This window comes from Tympanuchus pallidicinctus, unplaced genomic scaffold, assembly GCF_026119805.1.
Source record: "Tympanuchus pallidicinctus isolate F22 unplaced genomic scaffold, pur_lepc_1.0 scaffold4, whole genome shotgun sequence".
NCBI lineage: Eukaryota > Metazoa > Chordata > Aves > Galliformes > Phasianidae > Tympanuchus > Tympanuchus pallidicinctus.
The window spans coordinates 31,344,848-31,363,861 of record NW_026294758.1 but is presented as its reverse complement, the minus strand read 5'-3'; the positions used below and the strand labels follow the sequence as shown (position 1 = coordinate 31,363,861).

At 41.6% G+C, this 19,014-nt stretch overlaps 1 protein-coding gene across 2 annotated transcripts; it reads right to left on the bottom strand.

The window, feature by feature from the left end:
• Positions 1-3,008: 3,008 nt before the first annotated feature.
• On the bottom strand, positions 3,009-13,796 carry NXNL2 (nucleoredoxin like 2). Of its 2 annotated transcripts, XR_008210619.1 has the most exons (3): positions 13,293-13,796; positions 12,722-12,808; positions 3,486-3,584 (listed from the first exon to the last, which is right to left on the bottom strand). XR_008210619.1 is itself a non-coding variant. In XM_052701250.1 (2 exons), exons 1-2 carry the CDS (start codon positions 13,592-13,594, stop codon positions 3,416-3,418), a joined length of 471 nt encoding a protein of 156 aa, XP_052557210.1. In that variant the 5' UTR covers positions 13,595-13,796; the 3' UTR covers positions 3,009-3,415. The 2 variants fall into 2 exon arrangements, 1 of the variants encoding a protein (XP_052557210.1); XM_052701250.1 differs by lacking the exon at positions 12,722-12,808 and having other exon boundaries at positions 3,009-3,584.
• Positions 13,797-19,014: the final 5,218 nt, after the last annotated feature.

Sequence of the window (19,014 nt, the reverse complement as noted above, 5' to 3'; positions counted from 1 at the left end):
TCAATTATAACCTTCAGGTATGCATGTGTGACTCTGTTTCTATATAGAGAATATGAATATATTCTGAATATAGATGTTAGACAAACTCAGTAGTTCTACCTTAGTTTGAATTGGAGATATTCAAGACCTGCGTGGACACCTACCTGTGCAGCCTGACCAAGGGAGCCTGCTTCGGCAGAGGGTTAGACTGGATGATCTCTAGGGATCCCTTCCACCCTCTACAACGCTGACTCTTCTTCAAGCCAGCTAGCAGCGTGGCAGGAGAGATGCTGTCAAACGGCATTCAAGTAATAATATATCATCAACAACATTTTTGTTTACTTAGTGCTTGCTTAGAGCAATTTTCTGCAAACCACATAAGCACATAGCTAAATTCACATGGCAGCAAGATGAATACAAATACAGTTGAGCATAGTACTCCCTCATTTTCATTGTTTCAGTTTTTGTTTTGAGTGTCTCTATTAATGTACAGGAAACTGCCCACAGAGCATAGTTTTATATCTTCTATGTTTAAGATGTTGGTTGACATTTTAACCAACAGTATTTACAGTAACAACACTGCAAGAAAAAGATGAGATCAAGAAAAATTAATTTGGTACAGCATAAACCAGCTTTCTAATTTGAAGATGTATATATACGTATTATACCTCTGTGAAAGCCAAGTGTTCAGCATTTGCAATAGAAAAACACCCCTAAAGGGTTATTCAGTAAATAGGTAACTTTGGTGATTAAGGCTAAATTAATTGCTGTGATGTTATGAAAGAAATTAAAACCCAGAAGAATTAAAAATGAATTCATGTCTATAATGCCAATAGAGAAAATGCTAGAAGACTAGTATTTGAGTTTATTAGTGGAAAGAATTATGCGTGGGATGCTTAGACCTTGAGCAGATAAATATTCTATCACAATGCACAGCACTGGTAAGCAATCTTTTAATATTTATTGAATGGGACCATAACTACATATATATTTGTAGATTCTCGTGTCATCAGTGATAGGACCAGGGGAAATGGTTTCAAGCTACGGCAGGGGAGATTCAGGCTGGACATGAGGAAGTATTACTTTTCAGAAAGGGTGGTCAGGCACTGGAATGGACTGCCCAGGGAGGTGGTGAAGTCACCGACCCTGGGGGTGTTCAAGGAAAGACTGGATGTTGTGTTGAGGCACATGGTTTAGTAGGAGCTATTGGGAATAGGTGAACGGTTGGACTGGGTGATCTTTTAGGTCTTTTCCAACCTTGGTGATTCTATGATTCTATGATTCTTTTTTAAGGTTGACAACAGCAGCTCTTCAGAAAGAACACCAAGCAGATAGTAAGGCTGTACAAGATGGAGAATTATAGAAATAGAATTAGAACAAAGACGTCAGTTTCATCTGCTGTGATAACGCCTACATATCATCCCTGACATTACGCTTTGCCTGAACACACCAAATGGTATAATCAGTGGTAATGTAAGAGACCACAGCATTTACCCACAGCTAGTCACTGCAGTCAATAAAAATCACGGTATGGATCAATTTACAAAGAACCAACTCACAATGCTTGCCATTTTCCCTAACAAAATGTTTCTCCATCAATTCAACATTGTGGGCTCAATCTCAACACGTAGTGTTTCATAAAATGATTTACTAATAGAAACCTATATCTTGCCAGTTCAATGAAGGATCAACAGAATTGTCATGGTTTTATCTCTAGATCTGCATCCATGACAGGGGATCAGCTCAAAAGGGCAAAGAAAGGAAAGGAATGAAAGAAAAAAAACCAAACAAACCCAGCAGCAACTTACTCTAGTAATTACAGTAACAAAATACAAGTCAATTGAGATTGAAGCTAATAAATATCAAGTAAAAGGGAGTGAGTTTCTGAAAACCCAAATTCTTATTCTCATTTGCCAAGGAGCAAAAAAAAAAAAAAAAAAAAAAAAAAAGGCAGTCTCTCAAGACTTCCAGTCAGTTTTATCTTTCCCTCCTCCCTGGGACAGGATGAAAAGGCAAAGTCTTCTGGGAATCATGGCTCATTCTTCTCTTCCAAGACAGCAGCATTAACCCTTTATCTCCCAGTGCACTACATGATGTTATGATACTGCTAATGAACCACAAAACCATGACAAGTGTGCAGCTTCCATCAGTATGACCACGCTAAGTCTATTGATATACAGATATACATAACAGTAAGATACATGTTATCTCACCTTGTTGAGAAAAAGTGTTTGATATTCATTATATTTTGTCAGTAGCAGTGAATAGTAGATTGTTGAAAGCTGCTAATGAATTTTACAGAAGCTATGGGAACACTTCAATGAAGTCAGGTGTCAGTAAACTGATAAGCTTGGTTTCCAATGGACACAGTCTAAACAGTAACAAGTCTTTACTGTGTCTCAGTGAGATCTGTTCCTAACCTACAAAGTGCTGACAATACGCAATTTTCTAATACCCTGTATTTCCTCTACATTGGACATAATTTAATGCCAGAGAATCATAATTCTGATATTGCAAATACTGATGTGCAATACTATCAAAACTGAAACAATGAAGTACATATAGAACAGCTTTACGTGGAAAGTGTGTGTGCAATTACAGAGCTTGACCTCTTTGGGATTACAGCAATGTGGTGAACAGCTTACACAACTTGAGTGTTGCAACAGTGGACACAGGCTCTTAGGAAGCAAAGGGTGGGGAAGCAAAGAGGAAGTATCACACTCCACATGAGAGCAGATGAAGTTCTGGAAGCTTTATACGTTCCGGAACAGGTCAAGAGACTACAAACCCAAATAGCAGGCAGACTAACATAAGTGGCTTTGTAGTTTGTACTGCTGAAGATTATGTTACCAAGAAGAAGTGCCGAATTTAAAATTCCAGAGATAAAGAAAACCCAACAACTTACATAACCACCCCCCACAAAAAGTATGTTATCAGTGCTTGAACACTGAACAGGTGTATTTTAATCATGTCATTTATAGATTAGACTGATTAAAACAGGTAAGACACCACATTTGTATACTTCAAATATTTATTAAAGCAAACAACTTTGTTGATAAAACGTGTTTATCATTAGAAAAGATTGACAACAAAAATAGCTTTGTGGATATATTTTTTACAGATTTTGCAGAATAAGATAATTGCATAGATTTCACAGTGCTTCTTTACTGTCTAAAATAGCTTAACTTCCTGAAGTACCTTCAGTGTTATTAGGAACGCTTACGTTTGTACCAACTACAGTAGAGAAAACAATACAAATAAAACAGACACTGTATTTTATGACTTAATGGAATAAATAATCTTCAAGTCAAAAACAAATTTTTTTCAAACAAAATTAAATAATGCAGCCTTACTCTTCTTGTTCTGAAGATCACAAAAATTGTTCAAAAGTTCTACAAAATCTCCATGATGACCTGTCTTGCTTGTCAACTTCTATTTAGCTAGAAAAATTCTGAAATATATCCGCGCCCTCAAGCCAGTTCCGAAAACAGGATAGCCCTTTGTCTCTGATCTGTTTTCTTCCTTTGTCAGTAATGACTTCTCCACTTTGTTTCACAATCACCAGTTTAGGAATTGCTGTTATGTTGTATTTCTTCTTCAGATCGCTGAGAGAAAAAAGTTAAAGACAACATTAGGGATCATTCTAGGAAAACACCTAATTTCTTGTGAAAGGTACGCTGGTTAATTACACATGTCAGAGCAGAAGCAATGACCATCCAGACTCTTCAGAGTTTGAGGCATAGTACTGGGTAGTGTGGAGAGATAGAGAAGGCCCAACCAGAACTGAGCAATTACCTGGTGAAACTTTAGCTAAGGGAGCAAGGAAAGATGAAGAAACCTTCCCATCGCTGCTCTTCATCACTGTCTGTAGCCTCCAGAGAAGTTGAAATTGAATCTTATGGACTATAAAGAGGTCAATTATAGTGTGACATATCCTTCCACTCTATTTTTATTAGCCAGAACTAGTTGTCTCTTTTTGCTGGCTAGGATAAAATACCTTACCTAAATTAGCATTAGCTATTTACTCCAGAATAGAGATGTTGTAATAAATCAAATTTGTAAAGGAGCATGGTACATAATACTTGAAGCAGAAAAAAAAAACAAAACGGAAAAACACATTAAATTCCTTCAATAACACAAGCTGAAATCTCAACAGAAGAAAAACTGGCAAGAAAGGCCACATATTACCAACAGTGATCATTTCTTGAAATCAGGATATGGAAAAATCTGGACAGATTACAAGTAACTTGCAGTCAACAAAACAATTAACTGCAGGTGAAAAAATTAAAAAGCCATACAGCAGCAATGCTCCATACTGATAGAGTAAATAACTCAAGAAAAACTAGAGACGACTTCTGAAAGACAGAAAGACACACAATCACAGAATTGTAGGGGATGGAAGGGACCTCAAGAGATCATCTAGTCCAACTCCCCTGTCAAAGCAAGCTTCCTAGACCAGGCTGCACAGACAGACATCCAGGTGAGTCTTGAACATCTCCAGAGGAGACTCCACAACCTCTTTGGCCAGCCTGTTCCAGTGTTCTATCACCCTTACTGTGAAGAAGTTCTCACATGCATTTGTGCAGAACTTCCTATACCCCACTTTGTGGCCACTTCCCCTTGTTCAATCACCACACACCACTGAAAAGAGTATGGCCTCATCCCTTTGCCTCTCACAACCTAGATATTTTTAGACATTGATCAGACCCCCCCCCTCCCCCCAAGTCTTCTTTTCTCATGGCTGAACTGACCCAGGATGCTCAGCCTTTCCACATAAGAGAGGTACTCCAGACCCTTTATCTTTGTGGCTCTCTGCTGAACTCTTTCCAGGACACCCCTGTCTGTTTTGCACCGAAGAGACCAGAACTGGACACAGTACTCCAGGTGAGGCCTCACCAAGGCAGAACAGAGAGGGAGAATCATTTCTGTAACTTCCGTTCACCTGCTGGCCATGGCTTTTTTTTCTTTTTTTAATATATGTGGCTCATGGCCAACCTTTCATCCACCATTCATCCAGGTCCCTCTCTGCAGAGCTCCTCTCCAGCAAATCATCCTCCAGCCTGTACAGATGCATGCTTTATTCCTCTACACTTGCTTTTGTTAAAGCTCATCTGGGCCCACCTTGCCCAGCTCTCCAGCCTTTCCAGATCTCGCTGAATGGCAGCACAGCTTCCTGGTGTGTCAGCCATTCCTCCCAGATTCTTATCACAGCATTCCCTCATCAAGGTCACTGATGAAGACGCTGAACAAGACTGGAGCCAGAACCAACCCTTGGGGAACACAGGCCTCCAACTGGACTCTGCACCACCAATCACAATCCTCTGAGCTTGGCCAGTTAGACAGTTCTCAATCCACCCCACCATCCACTTATCTATCCCACACTTCCTCAGCTTCATTATAAAGATGTTGTGGGAGACATTATCAAACACCTTGCTGAAATCCAGGTAGACTGCATCCACTGCTTTCTCCTCCCATCCACCCAGCCAGCGATGACACTGTAGAAGACTACCACGTTGGTCAAGTATGACCTCCCATGCTGACTACTCCTGATAACCTTCTTCTCCTCCAACTGCTTTGAGCTGATGTCCAGAACAAGCTACACCATCATGTTTCCACAGACAGAGGTGAAGTTGACAGGCTTGTACTTTCCTGGATCCTCCTTCTTGCCCTTTTTGAAGACTGGAGTGACACTGGCTATCCTCCAGTCTTCAGGCACCTCTCACATTCTCTAAGACCTCTCAAAGATAGTTCAGCAATCACCTCTGCCAGCTCGTTCAGGCCATGTGGATGCATACCATCAGTGCCCAGGGATTTACGTACATTGATGTTGCCTAGACACTCTGACACCATCTCCTCCCTCAGGAAAGGGAAGCCTTCCATTCCCTAGACTCTCTCACTTACCTCCAGGGTCCATGATTCCCATGGGGGAGTCTTTTCAATCTGTTTGGTTTGCTTCTTCCACTCAAGATGCTGAACTCTATCATCTCTTGATCACTACATCCAAGGTGCCCCTGACCTTCACTTCCTTATCAAGCCCATCCTTATTAGTAAGAACAACATCCTGTAACACCCCCACCTCTCATCTGTTCCTCCACCACCTGTATCAGAAAGTTCTATTCAACAGTGCAGGAACTGTCTGAACCACACGTGCCTGGCCATGTTGCTTATCCAACAAATATCTGGATAACTGAAGTCTCCCATAAGAACTAGCGCCTGGGATCTACGAGCAGCTGGAAGTAGCCTCGCGAAGATCTCATCAATTTCCTTCTTCTGATCAGGGGGCCTATAATACTCACACACAACAGTGTAACCCATACTAGCCTGCCCCTTAATTCTCAGCCACAAGCTCACCACTGCTACATAACCCACCCCCAGGTGGAGTTCAATACATTCTAGCTGCTCTCTCACATAAAGAATAACTCCACCACCTCACCTAGCCAGCCTGTCTTTCCTAAAAAGCACATAGCCCTCCATGACAGCATTCCAGTCACGTGAACTGTCCCAGAGCATCTCCATGACTGCAATGAGATCCATGGCCTTGCAACCACACAAAGATTTCTAACTCTTCCTGTTTATTTCTCATGCTGTGTGCATTACTATACAGAAACATTAGGGAAGCAGCAGGTCCAAGTATCCCTAAAGGGATGCAAGAAAATTTCAGGTGTGGAATTTGCAACATATTCTTCTGAGGAGTTCTCACAAGATCCTACATGACAATCCAGAGATTTTTCCCTGCACTATCCTAGAACAACATCCCTTGGCCTAGCCCTTCTCTTTCCCACTGACTTCCATTCTCCTGGAGCAGGATCCCCTTTCAACCTGAAGACATGTGAGACCAATCCACAGCCATCAGGCCAAGCGCCAAGTAAACCTCCCCACAGTCAAAGATCCCAAAGCTTCTGATGCAGCACCAGTCTTTCAGTCACTTATTCTCAGTTTTCCCAGCCCACTCTGTCTTTCACCACATCCCAGAAGGGAGAGAAAAAATACTACATGCACTCCCACTCCCTCAACCAATGGCCCTAATGTCTTCTGATAAATCGCAGGCATCCCTGAGCAACTTCATAACTGCTTGCCTGAACTATCAACATCTATCTGCTTTACAGAAAATGACTGTTTTGCACTCTTTTCCAAAGTGGGCCGAAACTGAGCACCAGAAAAGCCAGACAGTGGCGACACAGCAAGCAATACTGGAACACAATCCCAGAGCCCATCCATCATCCCAGAGCCCATCCATCATCCCAGAGCCCATCCATCATCCCAGAGCCCATCCATCATCCCAGAGCCCATCCATCATCCCAGAGCCCATCCATCATCCCAGAGCCGCCCAAGTTGGAAGGGACTTCAAGGACCATGAATCTACAAGTCCCCTACCACACGCAGGGCCACCAACTTCCCCATTTAACACTAGGCCAGTTTGCTCAGGGCCCCATCCAATGTGGCCTTGAACACCTCCAGGGATGGGGCATCCACAACCTCTCTGGGCAACCTGTTCCAGCACCTCACCACTCTCTCTGTAAAGAACTTCCCCCTGACATCCAACTAAATCTTCCCTCCCTCAACTTATAACCATTTTCCCTCATCCTGCAGTTATCAACCCTTTCAAAGAGTTGATTCCCCTCCTGTTTGTAGGCTCCCTTTAGGTACCGAAAGGCTGCAATGAGGTCACCCCGCAGCCTTCTTTTCTCCAGGCTGAACAAGCCCAGCTCCCTCAGCCTGTCCTCATAGGGGAGGTGCTCCAGCCCCCTGATCATCTTTCTGGCTCTCCTCTGGACCCTCTCCAACAGCTCCCTGTCTTTCTTGCGCTGGGGACTCCACACCTGGACAGTACTCCAGGTGGGCCCTCACAAGAGCAGAGCAGAGCAGGACAATCACGTCCCTGTCCCTGCTGGCCACCCCTCTTCTGATGGAGCCCAGGATATCATCTGCTTTTCGAGCTGCAAGAGCACACTTTTAGCTCATGTTAAGCTTTTCATCTATCACGACCCCCAGGTCCTTCTCTGCAAGGCTGCTCTCAAGGACTGCTCCTTCCAATCTGCATGGATGCCTGGGATTCCTCTGGCCCAAACGCAAAACCTTGCACTTTGCCGTGTCAAACCTCATCAGGTTCACCCAGGCCCACCTTTCAAGCCTGTTGAGATCCCTCTGAATGGCATCCCTTCCTTCCACCATGTCAACCGCACCACTCAGCTTGGTGTCATCAGAAAAGTTGCTGAGGGTGCACTCGATTCCATCATCGATGCCACTGATAATGATGTTAAGCAGCACCAGTCCCAAGACAGATGCCCTGCGGGATGCTGGCCTTCATCTGGACATAGAACCATTGATGACCTCCCTGTGTCTGCAGCCTGTTAAACAATTTCTTATCCATTGAGTGGCCCACCCATCAAATCCACATCCCTCCTATTCAGAGATAAGGATGTGGTGGGGGACCGTGTCAAAGGCCTTGCTCCAGTCCAGGTAAATGACACTGGTTGCCTCTCCTTGTCCACCAATGCCGTCACTCCATCACAGAAGGCCACTAGATTGGTTAAGCATGACCTTCCCCTGGTGAAGCTGTGCTGGCTGTCTTGGATAACATGCTCATTAGCATAGGCATTAGCATATTAGACATCATCTGTTCTCACTGAAACAAGGAGAAGCCTTTAAAATCCTACGTGAAATACAGGACCAGAGAAAGCATTCCTAAAGTATGTCTTTCCTTCTCATTTTTTTTTTTTTTGCAAGAAAAACCTTAAACAGCTGCTTTGCCAGCTAATTAGCAGCAATTTTTAGCAGAGAAACAATAATAAGATCTAGCATCATAGGCTTGTTCAGACAACTCTGAATTAAAACCAGCTACCAAGGAAATCCAGAGACAGTTTTCAAGTCTCCTAAAATGAAGGAAAAAATGAAAAAAAACAACGATCCAAAGCAAATTCATGTAAAGAGAATGTAAAATGTTATCATCTCATATCAGTGGTAAAGTAAACAAGATGGAAGATGCACTGTATTGCTTCAGCGGACAATCAAATAGTTTATGACGCCTAACTCAATTGTAGCACCGGCAGAACTGTGGAAACTGAAAGTAATTTGCCACCGAGACTGGAAATAACAGTTTGCTTTCCTAAGAAATATGTACCCCTGTACAATATCTTGTTTATGCAGCCCTGGACAGAAGGTTGCTTGCATCAAACCAGACTGAAGCATGCACACAGATTCTGCTTACATTTGTGTGTAGGTGGTTGTATGACTAGAAGAACGCTCAAGAATGGATCTGCAGATATCACTTCTTCATCACCATGGATGTGTTAGAGGTGTTCACAAAAGCATTTTAAAGCCTGTTAGATCACCTATGGGGATCTCAGACGCTGTGACTCAGCTGTACAAAGAACATCAGACGAACTAACAATGACAGTTTAATCACTAGTTGTAAACATCCTGTGCCTCAAAGGAAAACTCAATTTTCTTGCAATACATTGAAGTGATAAGTAATGACATTTTTAAGTATCAGCTGAAAGAAGATATTCCCAGGTGAAGCCTACAGGTATGTACTGTTTCTCGCTGAGAAGAGAAATCTAAAATCCAAATTGCTGCAGAAGAGAAAGCTATAAAAAAGGATAGCTGGGGAAAACTAGATGAGTAGCCTTTTCATAGTTAAAGAATATTTTAGCAAAATCTTTGAAAATGTTACTTTTTGGCCATGCAAGATGCCAACATAACACAAGATGACAACTTTCATTCACATACGAAATACATGAGAAAGATTATTTAAGGATCCTGGAAGTCACTGAAATTTGTTAGGCCTTTGATTTTTAGGAGAATCTTATTGAGGAATGTTTCCGAGGGTACAAAGGTTTTACAGTATAATGCACTGATTTTAGACTATGGTAGAGCTTATTTCCTTCTGTATAATCAAGATGCTATAATTACAATATAATTGTATAATCAATAGATATCAAGATGTTATAATTACAATATAATCAAGAGAATTAGGCAAAGTAAACAACGATCACAAAAGAGAATTAGTGGAAGAGCTTACCTTCGGCTGAGCTCACTAGAAGACACCAAGAGGGGTGATCTCCAGAAGAGATCCTTCCCCTCTGGTAGGCAGCTCTTAAATAGGTCTAGGAGGGGTGGAGCCTGGCTGCACCCCTTCCGGCAGCACAGGTGAATTGCCTTCACCTGTGCTCCTCTGGCTGACTCATGGCTCACCTCAGGTGATCAATCAGAGGTTCAGGCCGTGACTCAGCAGTTCCCATACACCTTCATAGAAACCCATACAGTGCTAAGATTTGCATCTGGGGCTAGAACAGTATTGGTAATAACACACCATTGTTTTACCTATCGCTAAGCAGTACTTACACAGTCAAGTCTGTGTCTGTCATACTGTCCTGCCAGTGAGGAAGCTGAGAGTGGGTGAGAGTTTCATAAAAGATATGGCTGAGACAGTGAATCATAACTAATCAGAGGAATCTCCCAAACCACATAACAGAGTCAGCAATAAAAGCTGGGAGAAAGAAGGAGAAAGTGGGGGGACATTTAGATTTCACTGGCATTGTCATCTTCTCATCACGTGTAATAAATTCTTGCTTCTCTACAAATGGTTCAACATCTGCCTGCTGATAGGATGTAGTAACTGAATTCCTTATTTTGCTTTGTTTGTGGATGCAGTTCTGCTTCATCTTTTAAGCTGTCCTTATTTCAACCCTACTTCAGCAAGTTCCTTCCTCTCAAATTAATCCCTCTAGCCTCCACTGTGGAGGTGGAAAGGCAGTTAAGCAAGCAAGCAGCAAGTGGTGCTTGCCGCTTACCGGAGTTAACATAAGTGAATAATTTTATATGACAATTTAAGATCTATACATAAAAGGGTTCTTAACAGACAGACAACACATGACGAAGTTAATATCATAATGGAAACATATGCAAGACACTCATTCACTAGGTTAAAGGGATATTTAACAGCCCTTCAGTTTTAACAGCTTTCACTTGTCCAGTTTTTTTCAAGCAAAAGTACTTCCATCTTGCTACGCTGCCTCTAGTAGTATATGCTGTAACCCACAGCCACGTGTATTTTCTTTCAGCAGTGAAATTACGCACTAAAGTCACCAGCTAGAACACTAACTTCATTGTTGGCTTTGAGAGAACACAAGAGAGAAATCAACTTGAATGACTTACAATGGAATTTTTATAAGGTTAATGAGTGAAGCTTGATAAATACACAAAATGTTAGAATACCAACTTGATATAAGTTGAATTTAAAATTGTGTTCTTACTTAGAACAGAAATAAATGGCCAGAATAAGTCAGATGCACTTGTAAAATGTTTACAGTGATTCATAAATATCTCTGAAGCCGAACTGCCAGCTAATTCAAAGCTTCTTAAGCATTTTCACACAACTCTTTGTTGTAAGCAAGGAACAGCTTCAAAATCATTTTATTTTCCTATTTCTCCATACTTTGTACTTCCATTATACATTTTGAAAACTAGTCTCACAAACCCCCACTGACTGCACAAACCATATTTCGCTACAGGTACCTGAAGGTCACTAGAGACTAGAGGAAAGCTGATCAGGTTGCCTCCATTCCTCCATTTCACATGACTTGGACAAGTCATGACACAGTTCAAAATAGAACCCTAATCCACTGACTCTGAAGCTGTAAGCACATTCCAGTCACCTGTGCCAAACAGCTTGCTGGATGGAGTGATTTCAGGTATTACATTTTCTTCAGGAAGTTGGCCCAAATTCTACCAGTGTTAGCAGTTACTGAATACAATTACTGCCTGGGAAGCATTTGGAGAGCTATGAAAAAGTATTTTTAAATCTATTTCTGAGTTCATGGAAATTGCTATGAAAAAACAAAGACACAGCATTAAATAGATTTTTTATAGCATTAAGTGACATCCAGGAATGATCCAAGGAAGGATGACCTAATCCCTGGGATCAGGCTGTTTACTCTTGAGCTTGTCAAAGTACACTGAAGAAGCAACTTGTTATGTCCTGACTTCACTGACTGAAACATCACTGTTCTTATAGGACAAGATATGGACCACCTGTACCTTTACTTTCATTATTTAATACATTTTTATGAATATGCAACTTTACACAAATAAACTAAATCTACTGCTTTACCTAATACAAAGCTAAAAAACATTTTCAGCCTTCAGAAATTTCAGTGCCCTCCCCCCCCTCTCCAGTACCTTCTGTGTGCCCCTTTAATCTATAATTCTTCAGAGGAACCAAATCATATTTCTGGGTAGTCAAAACGTATATATATCTTTAATTTCTGTCACCATAACAATCCTTGTTATTGTCCCTCACCCTACTCTTCAAACATGTTCATGTCTCCTCCTTTTGTTGCTCTGCTGAGCAAACTGCCTACAGTAATGCCCATTTAAAAATATATTACCACAGGAATTTTTTGTCCCTTTTTTATCAGCTGAATTTGTTTTTTTACCAAGCTGCGTATCTCAAGTTGTTTATAAACATGCCTTAACCCTGCAGGCAACTCAGCACCACACAGCCACTTGCTCATTATCTCCTGGTGGGGTGGGGCAGAGAATCATAAAGATAAGCAATACAGTAATTCATAGGTTGAGAAAAAGACAGTTTTCTATGGAAAGCAAAAGCCATGCACACCAGCAAAGCAAGACAAGGAATTCATCTGCTGCATCTCATCAGCAGGCAGGAGAACAGGGTCATCAGAGGTAACCGCTTCCTGGGAAGGCAAACGCCATCACTTTGAATGCCCTGCCTTCTTACCTCACCCCAGTTTTCACTACCATACACGGTATGTGAAACCCATTTGGCTATCATGGGTCAGCTCTCCTGGCTCCTTGTGCATTCCTGCTGTCAGGGCAGAAGTAGAAAAGTCATTGACTTCGCACAAGCACTGCCCTGTAACAACTTAAAACATCTGTGTCCTATCACCGTTTCCATCAAAAATCCAAAGTACATTATCATGCAAACCTCTATGAAGAAAATTAACTCCATCCCAGCCAAAGCTACGGCAACAGTCTGCTCTCCTTACAGTTCATCAGCAACGAGTTTTGCTACTCCTTCACTCTTATTTCTTTCCAGAGCACGACCAAATCGGGCAACCCAGAACTATAGCTGTGCTGGAAAAGCCCTGGATAGAGAGACAGCAGCAGCCTCGCCCAGAGGACAGGATGATGGAAGCAGCAGAGGGCTGACGCGGCCAAACTCCCGCAGGACAGGAAGCACGACCTGGAGCTGCCATAGCACCAATCGGGGCTGCACAAGGGCCAGCCAGAGGTATGGGAAAGTCCTTATGCCGAAGAGGGGGATGCGAGCCGGCCCCCGCTGTACTCACTGCTTGTAGGGGTCGTGGAAGGGCAGAGCCAGCCAATTGCCGTGCATGGAGCGCATGTAGCCCACCATTTCCTCGGCGCTGTGGTCAGAGGAGATGAAGACGACCTCGAATGGCGCTGGCGGCTGGCTTTCCTCCAGCAGCTCCGTATAGAAGTCGCAGAGCACGGGGGTGAAGTCGCGACATGGCGAGCACCAGCCGGCCGAGAAGTAGAGTCCTACCACCTTGTTCTGCAGTGCCTCCTCAGGGTCCACGCTGCGGCCGTCCTTGCTGACCAGCAGCCGCCCGCTGAACACGTCCACCATGCTGCCTCTGGGGGGGACACAGCGGAGCAAGGTGCGGCACAGGGGCGGTGAACGCGTACACTCCGGGGGCTGCACTGGGCTTGGGTACTCAGGGCGTCTGGAGAAGCATCTCGACACACATGTAAAGCTCCCCCCACACGCACACCCTCACCGTCTGCATCAGCTTCACGACCACAGAGTCCGTCCCTTACGTCTGCGCTCTATATACAGACAGCAGAACTGGCCAATGGCCGCGGCAGGAGGGCGTGGCCGTGCCCCTCCCCCGTAGGTGCTGAGGGATGGCGGACGCCAGGGGGCCGGGTGACGGAGGGTAGTGCTTGTGCTGCAAGGCGGGGGAATCGTCCCCAAGAGCTGAAAGCAACTTTTCACCAGGGCGAAAGTCGCATCCCCGTCAGCTTTAGAAAACTTGTAAAGTTTGATTAAAGGGACATGGTTGGGGACGGTAACCACACGTGGCACACTGTGTCATGTTCAATAATTGCACCGCATTCTGTTGGAAGAGAATATACCTTAAGCCAAAACTGACTAATACAAGTGCTGCTATTTCTTTTGGATACTTAGAGCTCAAATTACGGAGCTACTTCTACAGAAAACATTACACATTAAAACTGGCCTTCACAGTTGCTGGTCCTACTTTTTCAGCTGCGGACCCTCAAAAATGTATTCTTTTTTGGGAAAAGACAGAGTTGTGATCAAAGTACATCATGACTGAAGTACCGAAAACCAGTACTAATCATAATAAGTATGTAGTTTGGCAACAGAGTCCTCGGGGAAGGACTTACACAGATGTCTCCCAACCATCTGCTATAGAACTGCAATATCAGAAGTCAAATCATAGAATCATAGAATGGCCTGGGTTGAAAAGGACCACAATGATCATCAAGTTTCAACTCCCCTGCTATGTGCAGCATAAATGTTCAGATCTAATCTGTTACAGGAAGAAACTGAAGACAGGCCCCTCAACCCTTCCTTCTGAGGTCTCTTTGAAGTGTTTTTTTCCCCCCTTGACTTGGTCAGTTACTCTCACTTTTTGTCTTGAGACAATGAGAGAAGGAATCTCTTAAAAAAATGAGCAGAAATAGCACTGCAATATTATTTCTATGTGTGTTTTTATAACTGTTTAGATGGATCAGTTTGATTTGAGGCATGCAACCACATGTCAGTTTTTACTGCTTTTTTTCTATTATTGCAGGAGTCAAGGATAATACCAATTAAGTGCTAATGAAAAGATGGCTTGTTCTTGTGCAGAACTTAATGCACCTTTAAAAAAGCGTAATTGAGAGGTTAGAATTGTTATTCTTTTACAAATTATTTATGTATATTTAAATTAATCCTTCAGAATCAGGACCTTTTTACTTATGATCTCATATCTGACTAACTTGTAATCACTGTTCTGTTACTTCGCTGAACAAAAAAAAAAGAATTATTGCATGGGCATTTGGAAAATGTTTTTTATTCAAATACAGCTTTCATCCATTTTCACGGACTGCTTTTGGCTTCAAATCCAAGTGTCTTTTCAAAATAGAAGTAGCATTTGAAACAAAGTAATCCCCATATCTCTTATAAATCATTTCTCCAAGTTTTGAATTCAGTTTTTGATGTCCTCCTTCAGGCTTCCACCGGATATTCAAAGGAGAAGATTAAAGTAGCTGTGGAAAGTTGCTTTTTAAAATGACACAGAAAGTAAGTTTAACTAAACTGACCCTTCAGCTAAAGCTTTTGCTCTACTGTCTGCCTTTCTGAGACTACCTGTGAAAAAGGACAGAGAGAGAGGGCCTTTGGAGAACTGGGGAATCACAGGAAAACATAAAAATATTCCCATAAACGTTCAGGCTATCACAGGGTCACTATTAACATCCCCACCAATATGTCCTACCAGTAAAAGACCTTTCCCTCCTCTCCCCTCCCCTCAATTAATTATGAACTGAGGCAATAATCCAAGGAACATGCAACTATCTTACACTGTGCACTAGAAAGCTGGTTAGCCATATACTGCAGTATTCCATAAAGAAAGGTCATCATCAAGACTGTCTTCTGGTCCTCTCAGCAAGCAGTAATTCAGGGAGTTAATAACTACTGACTACTACTGTAGTCAGTAACTACAGCTCCACAGGGAGAAATCTAGGGGCACAGGTTGCAGCTGCCTGTATTGAAGTTAACAAGAATAAAAGGTAGTCCAAGCTGATAGGGAATATTGCTATAAATAATGCATTTCATTGCTTCTCCCTGTGTTTTTAACTCGAAAGCCTGTCTGCAAGCAAAGCAACCAATTTTTTTTTCTTCTGCTAATTCTTATAGCTTCAACGATCCTGTATCTGAGAAGTAAACTGTACTACCTTCCAAGGTAATTTTCGTTGGATATATTTCCTTTTATGTAAGCATACAAGCAATGAAAGTCAGGAGAAACTTTAAAGCTTGTGTAGATAAGGCTTCATGGATAGAGTTGCACCCTGTCTGTACAGAAGATAGGTATAGACATGCATGTTAGCACATTAAAAAAATTATTAGTTGATGTGATCCAGGTTATAATGTTGATGTTAGTTTTAATAAATCTATTGAATATAAAAGCTATAGAGCATTAAAAACAACAACAACAAAAACAAAAACAGCAAATCCTTTCCCCAAGAAGCTTGATGTGTTCGTCTCTGTCAGGACATCAAGATTCACTGAAAATGCAGCATATTGCAGAAAGTCTTATCTTGCATCTGCTTGTCTTTGGACCATAAAGAAAATTCTCTGTGACATTAGCATGGACCAATGTAAAAAGTTTCATTTTATGACCTATCTAAGCAGGCTAGAACCTGTTTTGTCTAGAAATGTTTTCCAGGAGTATTCTCATTAGAGATGTTAAAATTACTGTGATTACTCCATTTCCTCATCTCCTGACAATAACGGAGCTCTTGATGCAGAACATGTGATCTTTTCTCAAGGGAAGTGTCATTAGCTCTTAAGATGACACTATTAGAAAGGTTGCAAACAGTATTTATTTAGTAGAAGTTCCTGGAAAAACCGAATAAAGTAATTAAAATAAAAATTAAATTTCCCACCATATAACATTGCATTTCTAATTTTCCTGAAAAAAGGCTTTTAAATACTGAATTTACTATAATATTCTAGTGTAACATTGTTTAGTTCTGTCTTTTAATCTGAAAGCAAGACTTTCAAGTTATTTTTACTTAGATTGCAAGGAAAATCCTACTTCCTACTCATATTTAGCCTCAGTTAACTATGAATGAATTAATTATAAATCCAAATTTTGACAAGCCTATGAGAATTAACAAGAATATCAAGATCAGTCACATAAATCTAATTATGTTTTCAATGACTGAGGGCATTATACTGAGAAAGAGACATGGAAGAAATGAAAAACAAGCAATAATTGATCAAACTTGCTAACTCCTACATATTGTGATTACCCTCAAGGCAGTATAATTCCATACCCTTCTGACTGCAAATCTAATGTCTGCATTATTTTATATATTATTTTATATATAGCTCTGTAAACTATACGCAAGTTAAAATACAAGAAGATTCCAGAAGGTTCAAGTGTTTTCTTGATACAAGTACATTCTTATTACACTTCACTCTCTCCTTTGTCTCAATTAGTTGGGAATATTCTGAGAAGCAAAGGATATCTGATTCAGTTAGCATTTCCAATATGTAGTCTTTTAAGAGTCCAGATAGCACTTGCAGTATATATATGATGCTCAATATTTAACTGAAAAGGTGTTAGACTCAAGGATTCAATGTGCTTTTATTTCTTGAGCATTCTATAGGAAATGTGTACCTATATTGCACAACTAACATTGACAAGCCATGTAATCAGAGAATGGAGCCACAAGGCACAAGCTGACTGACTGTACTAAGAGGAGAGTTCTAAGAGGTTGGAGGCTTGTTGGATCTGTATTGAATTTAATCATTACCACACTGCATATGCAGTACATGTACTTCATTACACCCTAATTAAAAATTGAAAGAGAGAAACATAATCAGTGTGAACTTTGCTTGAGCAAAACTAAATGTAATCCCTGAAGAAGTCAGATTAAAACTAACGCTCAAGCATCCTCCTATGTTTTGACACCGGCTAGGAAGAATGGCAGCCTGTAAAATGACATAATCAGAAGGAATGTATAGATTAAAGATAAGTACCATTTGGATACACAATGGACTGTTAAAGACTACATTTAGTGCAGTAGTGCTGGAACATTCAAACCTTTGGATGTAGATTTAGCAAAAGCTATTTGATTAGTCAGAACTCAGGTGTCTGCCGATCAAGCTGCTCCTGCCAAATCAAACCTTCTGCATACCACATAAGGGGATAAAGTCCCAGAGGTACACATAAAGAATATGCTGGGGAAGACAGACTGGGTCATTCCTGCCTCAGGCAAAGGCATGGGATTGCTTTTGCTCAAGGACCTGGGTGTATACGGTAGGTAATGTGGAAGGATGGGAATGCCCCTTTTGTATCTCAAGGTGATTTGGTATGGGGTGATACATGTTGGAAATATCCAAATAATTTTTGTCAGGATAGTATCTCTGATAAAAGCAGATTCTATTTGCAATTGCAATGGCGGGAGCACTCATAGGACTAGGACACAGTGACAGCTTTTGTACCTTGTTTCTCCCTGTGCCCATCCCCATCCCCCTCCTGTTTCCTCATTGGCTGAGTACTCCTAGTTCACAGTCTTATCAAAGTTTGCATTTGTTAATTGGGGTGTTATCTGGTGTCAGTCAGTAGCCATCCTGCTGTTTCCAAGATGTCTCAGTGCTCTTCCTGTATTGATAAAGTGCTTTTCTTCAAAGTCTTCATTAAACAAAAAGAGCCGGGGCATGGGAGGCTGCCAGGCCTTCCAGATGCTTTTTCAGGCGCTTCCTTGGGCACGCCATGACTTGTTTTCTGGTTTGATCAATCTCATGCAGGATACTCTCGCCTTGTGTATGATAAAATATACATATATACACCTTTATACTGAGCGTGCATTCTGGGGGAAGGCTCATGTACAGGAAAAGTGATGCAGCCTATCAGAGACCATCATCAAGTAAAGCAGAAAGACTCTCCAAAAGAACTATGGCAGTGGAGACCATGAAATAAAAAAAAATTATCCGATTCTAATGCAGAAATAACACTTGATTCCAACAACACTAACCTGTGAGCACATGAGACCAGCACATGAAGAGATTACTGAACCAAAAAGATCCAATGTTACCTGATACTGTCTGTCAACTAAAATACACACTGGATATTCATATAGATCCTTAGGCCTGTGAAATTTGCTGCGCTGCTTCATTAGCTGAGACCAGAAAACACAAACAAATGGATCACAGTTTTAGTTCCAGTTGAGATGGAATTGTTTCCTTCAGAATGTCTGGTATGATGATATATTTTTGTTCTAGGAGAAAAACAATTTTGATAGCATATT